Source organism: Lampris incognitus, chromosome 2 (genome assembly GCF_029633865.1).
Source record: "Lampris incognitus isolate fLamInc1 chromosome 2, fLamInc1.hap2, whole genome shotgun sequence".
NCBI classification, from domain to species: domain Eukaryota; kingdom Metazoa; phylum Chordata; class Actinopteri; order Lampriformes; family Lampridae; genus Lampris; species Lampris incognitus.
The window spans coordinates 123,617,099-123,635,765 of record NC_079212.1 but is presented as its reverse complement, the minus strand read 5'-3'; the positions used below and the strand labels follow the sequence as shown (position 1 = coordinate 123,635,765).

Genomic DNA, 18,667 nt, shown 5'->3' with positions numbered 1-18,667 from the left:
GAAATGTAAGATTTTCAAGATTTTCGAGCCTGTATATTTGATCAGTTAAGTTTGTGGAGTGAACCTGTCTAACTCTCTCCCCATTTGGTTTGCTATTGTGGCTGTATTCATTTGGCTCTGCGTGTTTTATTTATTTTTTTCTTTTTTGAATAATGGGCCAGGCCCTCTTCATAAGTGTTCATATTTACTGTGCTGAAAAGAGAAGTGCGAGATGCAAGAATGGCAAAGAGAAGCCCATTGTTAAACAGGAAAACCCGTGTGTGTGTGTGTGTGTGTGTGTGTGTGTGTGTGTGTGTGTGTGTGTGTGTGTGTAAGGGGACAAAACCTTGTTTTTGTTTTGATTAAGATCCCTTGCTGGTTCATGGGCAGCAATTTGACACCTAACTTAAATGTGAAGTACAACTTTATATACTGTGATGTGTGACTTTATATACCAGTGATGCCCTGGCAGCCTGTCAGGGGGGTCTCCCCACTTGCCGCCCAATGACTGCTGGGATGGGCTCCAGCATTCCCGCAACCCTGATTGGGATAAGAGGCTTGGATAATGGATGGATGGAACTTTATATACACGTAACACATACTAAACATGCACATACAAGCATACACACTTTTCATATGATGACAGCCTCTTGAATGCCATATATAAAAGTCCTGGAGGATGTTTCTCTCCCTCTCTTCTTTCACTCCTCCTTCGTGTTGCTTTTTTAGTTGTCGGGATTTTTCAGTGCAAGAGGGAAATCAAAAATTTCAGTGGTGGGTCACAAAAATACATGAAATACCGAAAAGAATTTCTGCTCCCAGCAAGCGATGAGTGAAGAAATTCTTTGTTTTAAGCGAATAACGAGCAGTTTGTGTAAAATGCTTTACTGTTTTTACAAGCCCAACACTGCGCTCAGCAGAGGATATTGGTTGTTAAATTAAGTTAATGGCCTTGGGTTTGGTGTTTACTGTCATTCGCGTTCCCACGTGAGCGTGTTCCTCGTTGTTTTCTGTTCGGGCCCCTACGCTGACTCAGAAAATTCACTTCAATTCACCCAAACCAAATTAGCCTTAATCAGATTGTAGGCGAGTTAGGCAGCTGTAGCCTCACAACAAAAAAAGTATGATGAGATTATTTTTCCAACAAAGGAAATGATGATATGTATCATGGGGTCTGGCAAACATCACGAGCTGGATACCAAAAGAAGTTGTGAGTGAATATTAGTCATCTTTGGCAATTTATTGGCGTGTTTATGTCAGGATAACATCATTAACACTGTAATGTTTGACAGACTGTCTTGACAGAAATGAGCTGCTATTTTACTTGGATACTTCATCCAAATGTTATTTCTTAAAGCTACAATCCTGATGATTTACAAATTTTACATGCCAGCAAATGTCATCGGCATCCATCCATCCATTATCCAAGCCACTTATCCGAATTCGGGTCACAGGATGCTGGAGCCCATCCCAGCAGTCATTGGGTGGCAGGTGGGGAGACACCCTGGACGGGCCACCAGACCATTACAGGGATATTTCCAAAGGAATTGAATCAAGTGCAACTGGACTTGGATTTATATATATATATATATATATATATATATATGTGTGTGTGTGTGTGTGTGTGTGTGTGTATATATGTATATATATGTATATATACATGTGTGTGTATGTATGTGTGTGTGTATGTATGTATGGATGTATATATATGTATATATATATATATATATATATAAAACCAAGTCCAGTTGCACTTCATTCAATTCCTTTGGATAACTACGACCTGGATGAATGAGAACATTCACAGACAGATATTTGGGACAATAGCCAATTTGCAGAGATCCAATACATGAACGCCTTTGTAGTTCATTTTTTTCTTTTGGATTTTTTCCCCCCTTTTTTCTCCCCAATTGTATCTGGCCAACTGCCCCACTCTTCCGAGCCGTCTCAGTCATTGCTCCACCCCCTCTGCCAATCTGGAGAGGGCTGCAGACTACCACATGTCTCCTTCGATACATGTGGAGTCACCAGTCGCTTCTTTTCACCTGACAGTGAGGCGTTTCGCCAGGGGGACGTAGCACGTGGGAGGATCACACTATTTCCCCCAGTTCCCCATCTCCCCTGAACAGGAGCCCCAACCAACCTGAGGAGGCGCTAGCGCAGAGACCAGGACACATACCCACATCCGGCTTCCTACCTGCAGACACGACCAGTTGTGTCTGTATTGATACCCGACCAAGCCATAGGTAACACTGGGATTCAAACTGGCGATCACTGTGTTGGTAGGCAATGAATAGACTGCTACGTTACCCGGACACCTTTGTGGTTGCTAATTTGAGAAGTTACTGACAGGTTGAACATTCCCCGAAACACCATATGGCACATACCATTTCATATGCAAAAATACATCAGGCAGTGTAACATAGCAGCAAGTTTGAGAAAGAAGAGAAATTGTGAATAACAAGTAGATATAACAGACCAACTGCATGGAAGAGTTTAACAAACAGATGCTATGACATCGCTGAAGGCCAGGTTAAATTATTTTTTCATTTTTTGCCAGATGTTGATAGAACAACACTGGAGATCGTTTCATTTCAAGTGGATCTGTCAGAGTTGATTGCTCAAACGCTGATGAATGTATTACCACAGATGTCAGGAAGTTCAACAGAAAAATAACAATATCTGGGGCTGTGGCTTTTTAGCATTTCCCTTTTCCATGCCCTATTATTTAAATGTTAAATCCATGACTTCCTCTCCTGTCTGAACAGAACCTCCCCAACCTCCTCACCTCCATCTCTATTTCCTACCTCTTCTGTCCCAATGAAGATAAAATAATTAAAATCCCCTTTTCAGAGGAAAAAGCACTGACTAGTGCAGAATGATTGCTCTTGAAAAGGAAAACAATCATCATCAATTTTTCAAAAATTGCAAAAAAATTGACAAAAGCATATATAATTTACAGACTGGATTGTGTATATGGGCAGCACAGTGGCCCAGTGGTTAGTGCTGTTGCCTCACATCAAGAAGGTCCTGGGTTTGAACCCCAGGCCGTCCCAGGTCCTTTCTGTGCAGAGTTTGCATGTTCACCCCGTGTGTGTGTGGGTTTCCTCCGGGTGCTCTTGTTTCCTCCCACCATCAAAAAGACATGCATGTTAGGTGTATTACTCCTGTCTGTGCCCCTCAGCAAGGCAATGGAAAGAAGAACTGGAGTTGGTCCCCAGGTGCTGCAGCTGCCCACTGCTCCTATACAATAGGATCGGTTAAATGCAGAGAGTAAATTTAATTTGTATGTATGTACGAAATTACTAATAAAGAGTATTCTGTTCTATTCTATTCTACATTTGAGAAGTTGGGTGAAGATAATTTTACAAAATGAATATTTATCATGTTAGAGTAGGTCTTCAAATGACAACGGCAGTGAATTGCCTACCATCCCTTTACAATAATGAAACTGTATGGTCATTTAACTCCTTATCCCTGGATTCCTTGGCAGAGCAGCAGATACACACAGGTATAATCCAATGCCTATTATAACTATCCAGTGAGAGATTTTACTGAGGTCATATCCAACTTTTTTCCACCCATAGTCCTGCTCTACAGTGGATTGCTGGCAGCTGCATTGCAGCGTGGGCCTGCTTGAGAGGGGAGCCAGTGTCATCTTGACTGTCCGCTCCAGACTCTGGGCAGAAACCTTCATGGAGGTGAGAGAACATGGGTGAATGTGTCCCCATACTGTTACTTGTACTGACATGAAACCATAACCAATGGGTATCTAGACTATACAGTCACAATTGGGTTCTGTCATATACAGGAGCCTGGAGTGAGGTCATCAAACGCTCATTCATATGATGCCCACTCAGTATTTTTAAATAATAGAAAACTGACACTTTTCATTCATTGGAGATTAAAATATTGGTGTTTCTGCAACTTTTCTTTTGTCGTCCACAGAGAGCCTACAAGCAATATGTTCTTGAATGTTCTATGCTGTATAAGGCGGAAAAGATGCCATATTCTATTACTCCTAAATATAAACCCTCTGGATCCAAAAAGGTAACCTCTCCTGATTCTTCAACTGTCTGTAAATCTATCATTCAGCAAGTGCTCACTGATTTAACCAATAAAGGATACTTTTACCATAAATCCAAAATAATAGCATCTCACTGCATGCAATGAGATTAAAATGCAACTTTTTCTTGGAACCATGTCGGAGCAAACCATTGATGGATCATGTAATTTCTATTTCTCGGAGCCATGTTGGAGCCAAACATTGATGCATATTACTACATTCATATGGTGATGGAAAGTACTCATGTATCCAGGATGCTAAGCGGCCCATTGTCCTCTTATGTTTAGGTCATAACCCCTGTGTTGTGGAACAAGCCTGACAGTCAGAACTCTGTTCCAGTGTGGATCATCATTCTGGCTGTTCTAGCTGGCTTGCTGCTGCTCGCCCTGCTCATATATCTACTGTACAAGGTAACAGACATAGTTTTTCCAGTATGAAGGACATGTATGAGGGACCTGTTGACTGCAAAGCCTATTGTCTTTTATGAAGGTATTCATCGACAAGTAACTCATTTTCATTATCCAATCTTTTGGAGCGGGTTGGTAGACACAAACATGGGGGTCAGATGTCATCTCTCTGAGACATTTTGGCAGAGGTGGGCACTATCATCCTCTTGACCCGCTGAGTAGTCTTGCTAAATCATCTTGTTGCCCAAATCCATTTGTAGTAGAACACTGGAAGACATTTGATGCAAGTCTGTTTGAGGATTTTAGTTGCACATTGTCTTCAGGTCTTAAATCATAGGATTATTTGTCAGATTGATCTCAGTCTTATCTCTCTCTCCCTGTCTCAACCCTCAGATGGACTTTTTTAAGAGGGCAGACCCTTATGGTACAACCATGGAGAAGGCCCAACTCAAACCCCAGGCGTCTTCTGAAGCCTAGGTCCAAGGACATGAAACCTGCCATGCAGCTGCTCTGGATAACTGGAAAGTCATCACATTTCCAAGAAAATTACTAACCTTGTTCTTAATGAAAAGCAGGCAACCAATATGAAGGAGGTTTTGTGGGAGGCATACCACTGGAATATTTTATATCTAGTGCTGCACTAAATCGCCGAAGCAGGAAAGCGTCCACAAGCCAGGCAGTTACAAATAGAAGTGTAGCTCTGTTTTTGGAATCCATTTGTAAAATTAGAGCAGGTTGTCAATGGACATGGAAAACTGTCTTTACAGAGACGGCCACACAAGGGCCTATGCTACACAAGGTGTACTAGGTCAATCCAAAAAGAGAAAAAAAATGCAAATGTTCATTGAGGATTTCATATTCTATATGATTATCAGGAAAATATGACAACTTCACTCTGCCCTCTCTTAGCTATGGTAAATCAAATGAACAGCTACATAGGAAATAAAATGCACAGTACTAAGGCAGTTAGTTCCTTTATATGGGAGCATCAGGATAGTCTGCATTTCAAACCATATTTGCAATCTCATTGTTAAATATTCATTGCATTCCGTGCTTTGTATAATCTGTTAACAACTCATTATTTATGTTTTTCCACAATATTTCTTATTGATTGTTGAATGTTGAACTGTTTGTGCTGGAAAATCCCAAATGAAATTGCAGTGTTTAACTTGAATTATCTCTCTCCCATATTGGGAGGTATTTTGTGTATGATGTAATGTTCGCATTGTGTTATGGCCATTGGTGTTGTGGCATGAAATAAATTCTAATTTTCTATACTCAACTAGAATGCCATTAATGCCCAAGCTTTGATCAGAGAGACACAAAAAGGACACAAACTAGGGTGTCTGGGTAGCGTGGCGGTCTATTCCATTGCCTACCAACACAGGGATCTCCGGTTCGAATCCCCGTGTTACCTCCAGCTTAGTCGGGAGTCCCTACAGACACAACTGGCCGTGTCTGCAGGTGGGAAGCCGGATGTGGGTATGTGCCCTGGTCACTGCACTAGCGCCTCCTCTGGTAAGTCGGGGCTCCCATTCAGGGGGAGGGGGAACTGGGGTGAATAGTGTGATCCTCCCACGCACTACGTCCCCCTGGTGAAACTCCTCAATCTCAGGTGAAAAGAAGCAGCTGGTGACTCCACATGTATCGGAGGAGGCATGTGGTAGTCTGCCGCTCTCCCCGGATCGGCAGAGGGGGTGGAGCAGTGACTGGGACGGCTTGGAAGAGTGGAATAATTGGCCAAGTACAACGGGGGAAAAAAAGGGGGGAGAGAAAAAGACACAAACTGACTCCTGTGAGTGCTATGAGATATGTGTGCAATATCCCATAGACTCACAGTCATGACTTCCAGGAGAGATGCCAAGACATAAGACAGAAATTATTGGTTAGTTAAGCTGAAATTCACAGAGATCAGTCAGAAATGAAGAAATGCACACCTAATGTTACTGGAAACCTTCTCAACACCAAACAGAGTGGATAGAAAGGTCATGACCGAATAGGAAGACAGGCAGAGTGGCCTTATGCCCCGACAGTTTAAAGGCTGTTTTGCACTGAGGGGATTCCCCCTTTGCAGACCAGGGTAACATTTTCAATGCATACTGCTACATGCTCCAAACCATGCCGGTTGTTTCTGATCCCTGGAAAATTCCCGTGGATTTCTGTAACCGTTACAAATTCTGTTGTCATCATTTACTAGAACAGTCATTTTCGAATACACGAGGTTACCAGCAATAAAGTTTGTGGCAATAAAACACTGTAAAAACTTGGGTTTTGTCTTTAGCAGACCACAAGTAATTATAGATTATTTTTGAATGAAAACGGAAGCCCTGCTACGTTCAATTTGCTATAAAGAGTGATATAATTTTATATGAAATACACAAGAGTCAAGGCTTTTCTCCTGGAGCTTTTTAAACAGTTTGGCCCTGCCTGACTTTCTACAGCCATTCTGGGCAAGTTTAGCTACGGGTCACAGATTATCACAGGCTCGGTGTGAAACTACTGGGGCAATGGTCGTTCCGTTTTCTCAAATAATAGCTCAGTCAATCAAGCAACCAAACCTTATGTATGGAGCACATTGGTGAATGAAGATGGAAAGCAATCTGCTTTACCCAAAACTACACAAAAATAAGCTATGTTGAATAAGAAATATACATGAAGTATAAAGCAACATTCATATAATACATATGGATTGTATCACTGCTGGTGAAGTAATGGGTCTCAGGTGTATGTATGTATGTATGTATGTATGTATGTATGTATGTATGTATGTATGTATGTATGTATGTATGTCAGAATCAGAATCAGAATCATGTTTATTGGCCATGTAGGTTTAAACATGGAATTTGGCTCTGGTTTCGTGGCTCTGTCGTTGTACTTAACATAGAACTGTTCTACTTAACATCAGACAACACGACGACGCAAACAATCTTATGGCGTCCGGGTGGCGTGGCGGTCTATTCCGTTGCCTTACCAACACAGGGATCGCCGGTTCGAATCCCCATGTTACCTCTGGCTTGGTTGGGCGCCCCTACAGGCACAATTGGCCGTGTCTGCAGGTGGGAAGAAGGATGTGAGTACGTGTCCTGGTCGCTGCACTAGCGCCTCCTCTTGGTCGATCGGGGCGCCTGTTCAGGGGGGGAGGGGGAACAGGAGGGAGTAGCGCGATCCTCCCACGTGCCACGTCCCCCTGGCGAAACTCCTCACTGTCAGGTGAAAAGAAGCGGCGGGCGACTTCACATGTATCGGAGGAGGCATGTGGTAGTCTGCAGCCCTCTCCGGATCGGCAGAGCGGGTGGAGCAACGACAGGGACAATTCAGAAGAGTGGGGTAATTGACCAAGTACAACTGGGAGAAAAGGAGGAGGGGGGGGGGGGGGGGCAAAATCTATCCATTATCTGCACCGCTTATCCTGCTCTCAGGGTCGCGGGAGTGTTGGAGCCTATTCCAGCAGTCATTGGGCGGCAGGCGGGGAGACACCCTGGACAGGCCGCCAGGCCATCACAGGGCTGACACACACACACACACACACACACATTCATACATAAGGATTATTTAGTATGGCCGATTCACATTTATTTGTACCGGGGCCCCAGAGGAAACCCACGCAGACACGGGGAGAACATGCAAACTCCACACAGAGGACGATCCGGGACAACCCACCAAGGTTGGACGACCCCGGGGCTCGAACCCAGGACATTCTTGCTCTTAATTAACAATGCGTCGGGAACAAAAAAAAAAATCAATCTTCAGATATATACATAAGTATTGGGCTATACAAATAAAATTGACTTGACTATATACAAGCGAAATAAGAGGCGATAAAGTGCAATGGTTCAGAGAATATATCAGAGATGCTGAAATAGATGTTAGCAGGTTGCTTTCACGTATACCTGAGGTAGATGGACATGACAGAGCATACCAGTATACATACAATGCACAGTACAGTATAGTATATACAGAATGGTTGGATTTATTTGGCAGTGTTAAGCGTTAATTTGAATGACAGCCTGCAGAAAGAAAAAGTTTGTATACCTGATTGTTTTGGGGTACAGTGCTCTGTAGCGCCTACCAGAGGGGAGGAGTTGGAACAGGTTGTGACTAGGGTGTTATGGGTCTGCAGGGATGTTGCCTGCCTGTTTCCTGAGTCTGGAGGTGTATATGTGTCCTGAATGGAGGGCAGGTTGGCACCAATGATTTTCTCTGCAGGCTTAGCTGTCCGTTGTAGTCTGTCCCTGTCCTGTTTGGTGGCAGAACCAAACCAGACAGTGATGGATGTGCAGAGGACAGACTGGATTAGTGCAGTGTAGAACTGAATCAACAGTTCCTGAGGTAGGTTGAATTTCTTGAGCTGGCAGAGAAAGTGCATCTTCTGCTGGGGCCTTTTGATGATACGGTCTATGTTGGATGCCCACCCTAGGTCCTGGGAGATTGTGGAACCCAGAAATCTGTAGGCTTTTTGTTTTGTTTTACCACAGACACCATGCTGTTGAGTATGGTGGGGGTGGGGGGGCAGTGTTGGGGGACTTCTCCTGGAGTCCACTCTCATCTCAACTATTTTGAGCATGTTAAGCTTCAGGTTGTTATGGTCGCACCAGAAGGCCAGCTGATCAACCTCCCATCTACATATATACAGACTCCTATGTATGCATGCATGTATGTATGTACGTATGTATGTGAGTGTGTTAATGGGTTGGTGCAAGAGTAATAGTTCATTTTTATATATTCTATCCACATGCTTGCACTGGCACAGGTTCTAAAACATGTCAAGTTCTTCTAAAATCCTTAAAAAGAAAACGAGAATATTTTGCAAAAACAATGACAAAATGGTCAGTGAAAAAAAACAAGAAAAACGGGGTACCACAAATAGGCCTATATTCTGTGCCATCAGAGGACACCAAGCTTAACAAATAGTAAAGTGCAGCTCTGACCCAGGTATCACTAAACATTGCCTCAAGAGCACAGTTTCAGTAATTCAAATAACGTTCAATTAGCAGTAAAGAGAAGAGGATATGCCAGCATTTTTTTTGTTGGTTTTTTTGTTTTTTAAAAAACTTTTTTTTTTATTGGTTGGTTTTAAAATCTCCGCCAGCTCGCTGGAAACAATACACACACAATTATGCACAGATGAAATTCAGGGACTGTGTGGAAATTTCCCACGTTTGAGTCTCATAAGGAGATAATTAACATGGTGTTTTCCACTACATTACAACTGATAAAAAGACTTGAGTGTCTGGCAACAAACATGCCAGCTCTATAATGACTGATATTGAAATCTGATGCTGAAATACTCATCAGTTTTTGCAATCTCATACTTATTTTTTTTAAGTTTACTAGTAATGAAAAATACGCTGCACACAGTTGTCTGACACCAAGGAATTTAATTAGTCTCTACCTCCATCTACAGGTCAGAGTGGTCACTGCATCTTGCATTGACTGTTGAGTTGCACTTTGCAGAAGTCTTCTCACATGTTCTTCTTTCGATGACGTGCAGTGACTCAGAGATCTACTTAACGAGCCCAAATTATCCTACCAGTTTTCTTTTCGAGGACACCCTACTTTAGTACAATGTGACTGACGCTCAGACGGAGGGAGCTGTCAAGAATTGATTGATTGATTGCTTTTATTTCGGACATGTTAAAACAACAAAATAAGATATATAGGCAGGAATACAAAACAAATGGACATAATAGTGAACATATTTTGCAAACTCTGTAACAACACAAATAATAACTAGTCCATGTTCGAAAAGGGGGTAGGATGAAGTAAAGGAACTTTTCTAGTCCTACCCCTTTTTTATACATTATCAACCAAATCAAACCAAAACAAAACATTCAAAACAAAAGTGAAAAAAGAAAGACCAATGCATAGAAACCAAAATAAACCAAAATAAAAAACAACATAACAATAAATAAATGAATAAATAAATAAACAAACAAAACAGCACAAGTCAAACAAGACACCTTACACATCCTGTAACATGTCATGTTATTCCAGTCCACCTCTTTGTTCATCCATCCTATATCTGTTCAGTATGTTATTTTTAAAGAGTTGTTTAAACTTACTTAATGATTTACATGTCTTCATTTCTTTTCTACAGTTGTTCCATAGATTAATTCCTTTAATGGTTATACAATGAAGCTTTGCGTTTGTCCTCACTAATTGTTTTTTTTTTTTGGATGTCCATATTCCTCTGAGATCGTGTTTACTCTCTCTCATTTGGAACAGCTTTTGGACACTGTTAGGTAACTGCTGAATTTTTACTCTGTACATGATTTGGACTGTTTTGAAGTCAACCAAGTCCTTAACTTTTAGTGCTTTCAGTTTGATAAAAAAGTGGGTTTGTAGGTTCTCCGTAAGTGGTTTTGTTTACAATTCTTATGGCTCTTTTTTGAATGATCAATATTTGATCTGTGTTCGTTTGGTATGTGTTTCCCCACACTTCCACACAGTAGGTGATGTATGGAAGTATGAAGGAACGGTACAAGGTGTATAGTGCTGGTTGATGCAGGAGAGCTTTCACTTTATATAATATTGCAATTGAGTTTGATATTTTTGCTTTAAAATACTTTATATATGGCTTCCAACACAATTTATTGTCTATTATTACTCCAAGAAATTTGATTTCTGACACTCTTTCGATTTCTACACCATTTATCATGAGCTTCGTGTTTGAGTTTGTTGACCGATTCCCAAATATTATTTTTTTGCTTAAATTTAGCGTTAGTTTATTTGAATCAAACAAACTCCTTAGTTTCTTCAATTCATTTCCTACTGTATCCAGCAGTTGTCCCAAGTTGTTCCCACTGCTAAGTAAGTTCGTGTCATCTGCAAATTAATTATTTTTAGTGTTTTTTAGTGTTTGGAAATGTACAAAATAAACAACAATGGCCCCAACACTGAGCCTTGAGGAACCCCACACTTAACCTTCATTAATTGTGATTTAAAATGAGTAATTTGCACGTATTGGTACCAATTCTTTAGGCAACTGGATAGCCAAGAAAGAGCTACTCCTCTTATTCCATAGTCTTTTAGTTTTATTAATAATAAGTCGTGGTCAGCTGTATTAAATGCTTTTTTTTTTAGATCTAAGAACACTCCATCATATTCTTTATTTTCTATAGCAGTTGTTATCTCTCCCACAAATTCAACGAGCGCAAACGATGTAGTCCTATTAGTTTTAAATCTATACTGTTGTTCACACAGTACATTATATTTTGTGATAAAATCGACCAACCTTGAATAGAATTATAAATGACCCCAATGCAGTGTGGTGTTCATGTGTATAAGGTTTGCATTTGTAATGCATTTGTTATATTGTTTTTATTTTGCTGTTTCCTGTGAACACGAACGTTCTTTTATTTTGAAAAGACAGTGGACGCGGAAGTAAATCTTTTTTTTCTTTATTGAACAAAACATATAAACAAGAAAATATTAAATCACAATAGGACAAAAAGTAGTTACAAAAATATAAATTATTTCACAATTAAAATGTACATATCCATAAAAAAAGACAAAATAAAAAAGCTCGAGATACAGGATTTAAGTTAAATTATATTCTTCACATAGTCTTCTGGTTTTGCTGGCTTTAGGATTCATACATTTTTTTAAAGATGCTGAATAGGATGAAAGAAGTGCTTTGAATACACTAATGTTTGGACGCTGGTGTGCAAATTTGGTACAATGAATATGAAATTTAGCAAATATTAATAGAAGGTTGATAATATACATTTTTTTCTGAACTTATTTCCTCATTTTGTGACAGACCAAATAAAACATGTTGGATGTTCAGTTTACAAGTAGAGTCAATTTTGTTATTTATGAGATTATTTAGATCAATCCAAAAAACATGAGAGTAAGTACAATCCCAAAATAAATGACATATGGTTTCATCCACATTGCCACAAAAGGAACAAGAGTGTGTCAATATTAATCTTGTATTTTACAAGAAGGGACTTGACTGGATAACATCTGTGAAGCAGTTTAAATGTAACTTCTCGTACCTTATTTGTAATACAATATTTTCGTGATAAAATCCAAGTGTTCCTCCAATCTATGTCATTATAAATATTCCAGTAGAAAACGGCTGCAGGTTTAGAAACAATGTCTCTCTGAATAATATTTCTAATGCATTGATTAGCGGTTTTATCACTTAATAAAGGACACAAGTTACCAATATATATGTCATCAGGAGTTAAACCTGGAATAGTACAACTTTTACCTTTAGGAGCAGACAACAATAACCTTCTAACTCCATCTGGTATTGCATCAAATACAATAGAATATTCTCTTGGTGTAACAGGGAAACCATATACAGAAAGAAATTCTTCATAAGTGAAAAGCTGACCATTGTCATTCAGTAATTGACTAACAAGTAAAATTTTATTATCAACCCATCTCTTAATATATAAAGATTTGTTCTTAAACCTAATATCTTGATTGTTCCAAATGAAATATTTATGGGGAGAAAAATTGCGTGAGTACATAATTGACCAGGATAACAAAAGTTGACTATGAAAGTTGGACAGTTTTATCGGTAATTTATAAATATTGTAATTGCACCTTAGGAGAAAATGCATTCCTCCAAGTGAATTAAATATATGGGCAGTAATAAAATTCCAGATTGAGTTGGGATTTTTTAAGAAAAGTTTGATCCATTTGACTTTAAAAGAAGAGTTTAAGGAGGTGAAGTCTAAAGAATTAATCCCACCAGAACATAACTTATTTATCATGACATTCTTCTTAATATAATGTATTCTTTTTTTCCAGATAAATTCAAATAATATTCTGTCAATTTTAGTGCATGTGTCTTTTGAGACATCAAGTGTCATAGCTGCATATATAAGTCTGGAGAGGCCTTCAACTTTAGCTACCAAGGATCTTCCAGTAATAGACAAATCTCTTTGAAGCCAAAGGTTAAACCTCTGTTGGACTGAAGCTATAAGTGGATTAAAATTTTCAGATAGTCTAGAGCTTTGGTCTTTTTCAATTATAATACCAAGATATTTAACCTTATGCTTCACAGGGATCCCAGAAATAATAGTATCTGTGCAACTATTAACAGGAAGAAGCTCACATTTTGAAATGTTCAGTTTAAGGCCGGAGGCCATTGAGAAAGAGTTAATGACTTTGATTGCTTTATGAACTTGAAATGTATCCTTTAAAAAAAGTGTTGTATCATCTGCAAGTTGAGTGATAGACAGTGTTCTGCCAACAAAAGAGAGACCCAATACATCACTGTTTTTGAAATGCATGGAGAGTAATTGCATAGGAAGAAGGAAGAGATATGCCGAGATCGGACAACCTTGACGGATTCCACGATTTAAGTTAAATCTTTTAATAGTGCCATATGGGAGTTTGATTGAACTATTTGCACCTGCATATAACGTTTTGACAGATTTTTTAAACATATTCCCAAAACCAAAAATGTCAAGTGCTTTAAATATGAATTTGTGTTCAATGGAATCAAGAGCTTTATAAAAATCTAAAAAAAGAATGAAGCTGTCATCTGTAATTAATTCTGAATGATCCAAGATATCAATCACCAGTCTTATGTTGTTTATGTGTCTACCAGTCATGAAACCAGACTGTGTTTCATCAATAATGTCATTAAGTGTACTTTTCAATTTTTTAGCCAAACACATAGCAATTATCTTGTAGTCATTGTTTAAGAGTGAAATAGGTCTCCAATTATCTAACAACAAATAGTCTTTTTGCGGTTTGGGAATCAAAGTGATCAACCCCTGAGACAGTGAACGAGGGAGCTTTTCATTAGCAATGCTTTCCATATATACTTTATGTAAAAACCGTGATAAGTCCTTGGAGAAACATTTATATAACTCTGAGGTTCATCTGTCATTCCCAGGACTCTTATTGAGTTTCATTTTTTAATAGCATCCTCAACATCCAATGTTGTGATGGGGTCATCACACAAATCTTTATTAGCATTGCTGATGCTCTCAATATTACCTAAAGAGTTGAAGAAACTTTCCATGTCATTTGTTGACAGTTTAGACTTATATAAGTCTTTATAAAATAGTTCACATGTCTCAGAAATCTTTTTAGGGTCTTGTGTGATGACACCATCTGAACAGAGTTTGGTCATGCTGCAAAGTGTATTATGTCGTTTCTCTAATTTGAAGAAATAGCTGGAGTTTTGCTCTCCCTCCTCAAGCCATCTCCTCCTAGAGCGTACAAAGGCTCCCTTTGCCTTGTGAATATATAGATTATCTAATTCTAATTGTAGAATTTGAAGTCTGTTCTTGTTATCCTCTGATAAATTCTCAAGTGGCTGTGATGATAAAGCAATAATATCAGGGATAATTTCTGATTCTTCTTTTTTTCTGTTTTTAACTATTTCAGCTCCTCTTTTCATTATAAGGGACCTTAATTCAAATTTCATGAACTCCCAATTTTTGCCATACATATTTTCAGCACATGCCTTATCCCAGCATTCATCTATTTTTATTTTAATCTCCTTTACCAAAGATTCATTCAATAAAAGATAATTATTTAATTTCCAATATGAGTTGACTCTTTTAGTTTGATGACTAATAGACATATACAGCTCCAAAAAGATAGTTTGATGATCCGTCAAGGGTGTTGGTAACATTTTAACTGAAGAGACATGTTCAGATAATGGATCAGAAATCAACCAATAGTCAATACGAGACTGTAATGACCCTGACCTGTTCTTCCACGTAAATTATTTAACTGTAGGATTCTTATACCTCCAAATATCAATCAGATCTCTTTCATTTATAAAATCTAACAAATAACTATTATTTGTATTACTTTTATTTGGCCATCTATCTAACATATCATTAATTGAATGATTCCAGTCTCCTCCGAATATGATCTTTAGGTCTGCAAATTTACTTATAATAGAATCAATTTTTGCATTTACTGAATGCATTAAGGTAATATTCTCCTGTTTGTTGTTATAATCATAAACGTTTCCAAATAAAAATACCTGGTAATTAAATGAAATAACCAACAAAATAAAGTGACCGTTTGGATCTGTCTGTGAAGAGATAACTTTCCCTTTAAACTTGTGTTTCAAAGTCAGAGTTCCTGCTGAGTGGTTTGTGCCATGAGACATCCACAAGTCCTCTCCCCATTGGGATTTCCAGAATCTAATGTCATTAGATTCAGAATGAGATTCTTGTATCAAACAAAAATAAGTATTCAGGCTTTTAGCATATAATAGCTGTGCTTTTCTTTTGGTATTGTCCCTTAATCCTCGAGCATTAAAAGAAACAAAAGATAAAGATTAAATTTTGAATGTAACTAACTTTTCACCCTGAGAAAAAGTGTGTAAATTACAAAGAGAACAGAACTACTCTGTCATTACATAAAAAGTGTTTTTAGCAACAACAGCATATTGCATATTTATAAAACGAATAAGGAAAAATAACTCCTGAGTCATATTAGCTTACATGATGAAAGGCACTTCAGTGAATCTCCTTTCTGTTCACAAACGCACGGGCTCCCACGAAGTATGCAATCTTCCCCTCCTCTCGTGCTTTCTCAACCTGTGGCCACAATAGGTTGCGCCTCTCTCGGTCCTCGGGAGAAAGGTCTTCCTTAAAGCGCAGCTTCCTGGTCGTCAAATAGTCGGATCGTTTCGCCGTCTTCCAGATAATGTCTCGAAAATGCCTCATAGTGAATTGAATGATTACTACACGGGGCAGTGGTGCCGCTGAAGACTCACGTCTTTGCCCAAGCCTGTGCACTGAGTCGAGCACCTCCGGGAATTTCTCTCGGTGGTCAGGAGCCATGTTTTGGCAGATTTCAATTACCTTTCTGCTAACGTCTTCTCCGTCTTCCTCAGTTAGCCCGTGGAGTCGCAGGTTCCATCTTCGTTTGTATCGTGACAGCTCCAGCACCTTGCTTTCCACATTTTGGATTTTTTTCCTCTGCTTTACTCACTCTCGCTTCGGTGTGCGTCAACTTTCCTTTCAGCTCCTTGAGATCTTCAGAAATACAGTTAACAGTAACCTGCAGGTCACTGATACTTTTCCCAATGCTACTAGCTCCTTGCTCTTTGCTAGCCATCTTGAGCGTAGCAATGATGTTTTCTGCGACGTCGGTTTCCATGTTTTGTCTCTTGCCAAAACGTTTTTGGATGGAGAAGAACTGGGAGTCGTAATTTTTCTCTTATCTGAGCCCAGATTTTTTGCCATCACATGTGGCTTGAATTTTTTATCCTGAAAGTTCGTTTTGTTGCTTTTAAAAAGTTTTCAAGACAGAGCGGGTTCTGCAGTAGACCGAACACTACGCCACCATCTTGGCTCCCCATCACGCGGAAGTAAATCGACGGAAAAACGGTGCGGAAAGTTAACGTCAACACGGAGAAAAAGACGGTGATAAGTAAGGTGTAAAACGGGCGTACGGGTAGCGTAGCGGTCTATTAGTTGCCTACCGACACGGGATCGCCGGGTGGAATCCTCGTGTTACCTCCGGCTTGGTCGGGCGTCCGTCCGTCCCTACAGACACAATTCACCTCTTTCCTTACGCGGGCGCGCTGAATAAGGAAAACGGTGAATTGTCCGTGTCTGCGGGTGGGAAGTCGGATTTGGGTATTTGTCGCGGTCGCTGCACTAGCGCCTCCTCTGGTCGGTCGAGGCGCCCCCCGGATCGGCAGAGGGGGTGGAGCAGCGACCGCGACAGTTAACAAAGAAAAAAAAGAAATAAAGAAAGAGAGAAAGAAAGAAAAAGGGGGGAAAATTGAAAATGAATTAAAAAAAAAGTAAGGCGTAAAAACGACGAACGGGGGAGAGCGTAACGGGAGTTTTGCTCCGGTCGAAAGGGCAACAAGGTATTGTTGTTCAATAATTTTGATTTTGTTTGTGTTTTGATAACTCTGGTGTTAAGCTAACTTTCTAGTGTTAAGCTAACAGAGTTTAACGTGTATTATTTTGCCTTCTGGTTGTTTAATTTCTGTTTAGCTCTTACGTTGGTCTATGATGGAAAGGAAACAAAAACAAACAACATTAGACCATCAGTCCAGACTCCTTTTTTTCCGACTGGGACGCTACAAGAGTGCCCCCCCCCCCCCCAGTATTTTAGAGAGTTGTGAAAGCAAAGAAGCAGGTCTGTAATTTGAAATTGTGTGTCTATCTCCAGCCTTATAGATGGGTATGACTTTAGCCGTTTTCATTATACATGGAAAAAACACTAGTTTCAGAGATTGCTTGCATACGTAAGCGGTTTCACCACACAATCAATAATATCTTGAACTAGTGACATTTCAATACCATTGCAGTCTGCTGACTTCTTACTCTTAAATCTTTTGACAATATCAATAATTTATTTTTCATCTGTTCCCTTCAAAAACAAAGATTCTTTTACCTGTACATCTTTACTTGCCACTTGCAATCTCCCCAGCCAAACTGGACCAAAAAAAAAAAATTGAATTAATTAATTAAGGCCATATCATTGACAGTTTTATGATTTTTGGTTAGGAAGTAATTTAGGTATCCAGTTTTCCCCTTTTTATTTTTAATGATATCATTCAATACCTTCCATGTATTGTTATATTGTTTTTATTGTCCTCTCATATTTGCTGTAGTAATCCCTTTTGCTGCTTCTCATAATTTTTGTCAGTTTTTTTTGTGTTATATTTGTGTGCCGATTCTTTTGTTCTCTTCTTTAAAAAGTCTTTATATAATACTTTTTTTCTTCTTACACCTGTTTAATATTTCCTTAATTAACTATGGCTTTTCAGCAAATTTCTGTTCTACTGCTTTCTTAACTAGAGGACAGTTTTTTCCCCCCATAAAGAGCCGTTGTTATTGACAAAAATGTGTCATAGGCTTCGTCTACATCTTCCACATGTACTTTATTCCAGTCTTGTACCATCAGATCGTTTTTAAAAGAATTAATTGTCCCTTCTGTTTTTTGTCTAATTATTTTGTATCTTGTCTTCTTCTTCTTTCAGTTTGTTCCCTGTTTCTCAGGGGTTGCCACAGCGGATTTTACAGTTTCCATCGGTACCCTGTGAAGGCACAGCACCGATGGTGGCCATTGTTAACTCGGGCCTCCACAGATCTGGTATGGAGCTTCGACCGATCTGGTATGGTCTTGTCAATCCGCATAATGATTTGGCAAAATTTTATGTCAGATACCCTTCCTGATACAACCACTAACTTTATGGACGGGGGCACAAGTAAAGTGCTGGATGCCATCCCAGTATTCATGGACTTGCGCCCATGCC

General features: G+C 39.4%; 1 protein-coding gene across 2 annotated transcripts in view; it reads left to right on the top strand.

Annotated features, from left to right (window-relative positions):
• The window catches only part of LOC130106769 (integrin alpha-5-like), a 36,531-nt gene extending 30,674 nt beyond the window's left edge, over positions 1 to 5,857 (top strand). For both annotated transcript variants that reach the window (XM_056273015.1, XM_056273014.1), the window contains 4 exons: positions 3,567 to 3,680; positions 3,928 to 4,029; positions 4,333 to 4,455; positions 4,846 to 5,857. In XM_056273015.1, coding sequence (XP_056128990.1) covers positions 3,567 to 3,680; positions 3,928 to 4,029; positions 4,333 to 4,455; positions 4,846 to 4,929 — 423 coding nt within the window. In that variant the 3' untranslated portion in view covers positions 4,930 to 5,857. The remainder of the gene's footprint in view (positions 1 to 3,566; positions 3,681 to 3,927; positions 4,030 to 4,332; positions 4,456 to 4,845) is intronic.
• Positions 5,858 to 18,667: the final 12,810 nt, after the last annotated feature.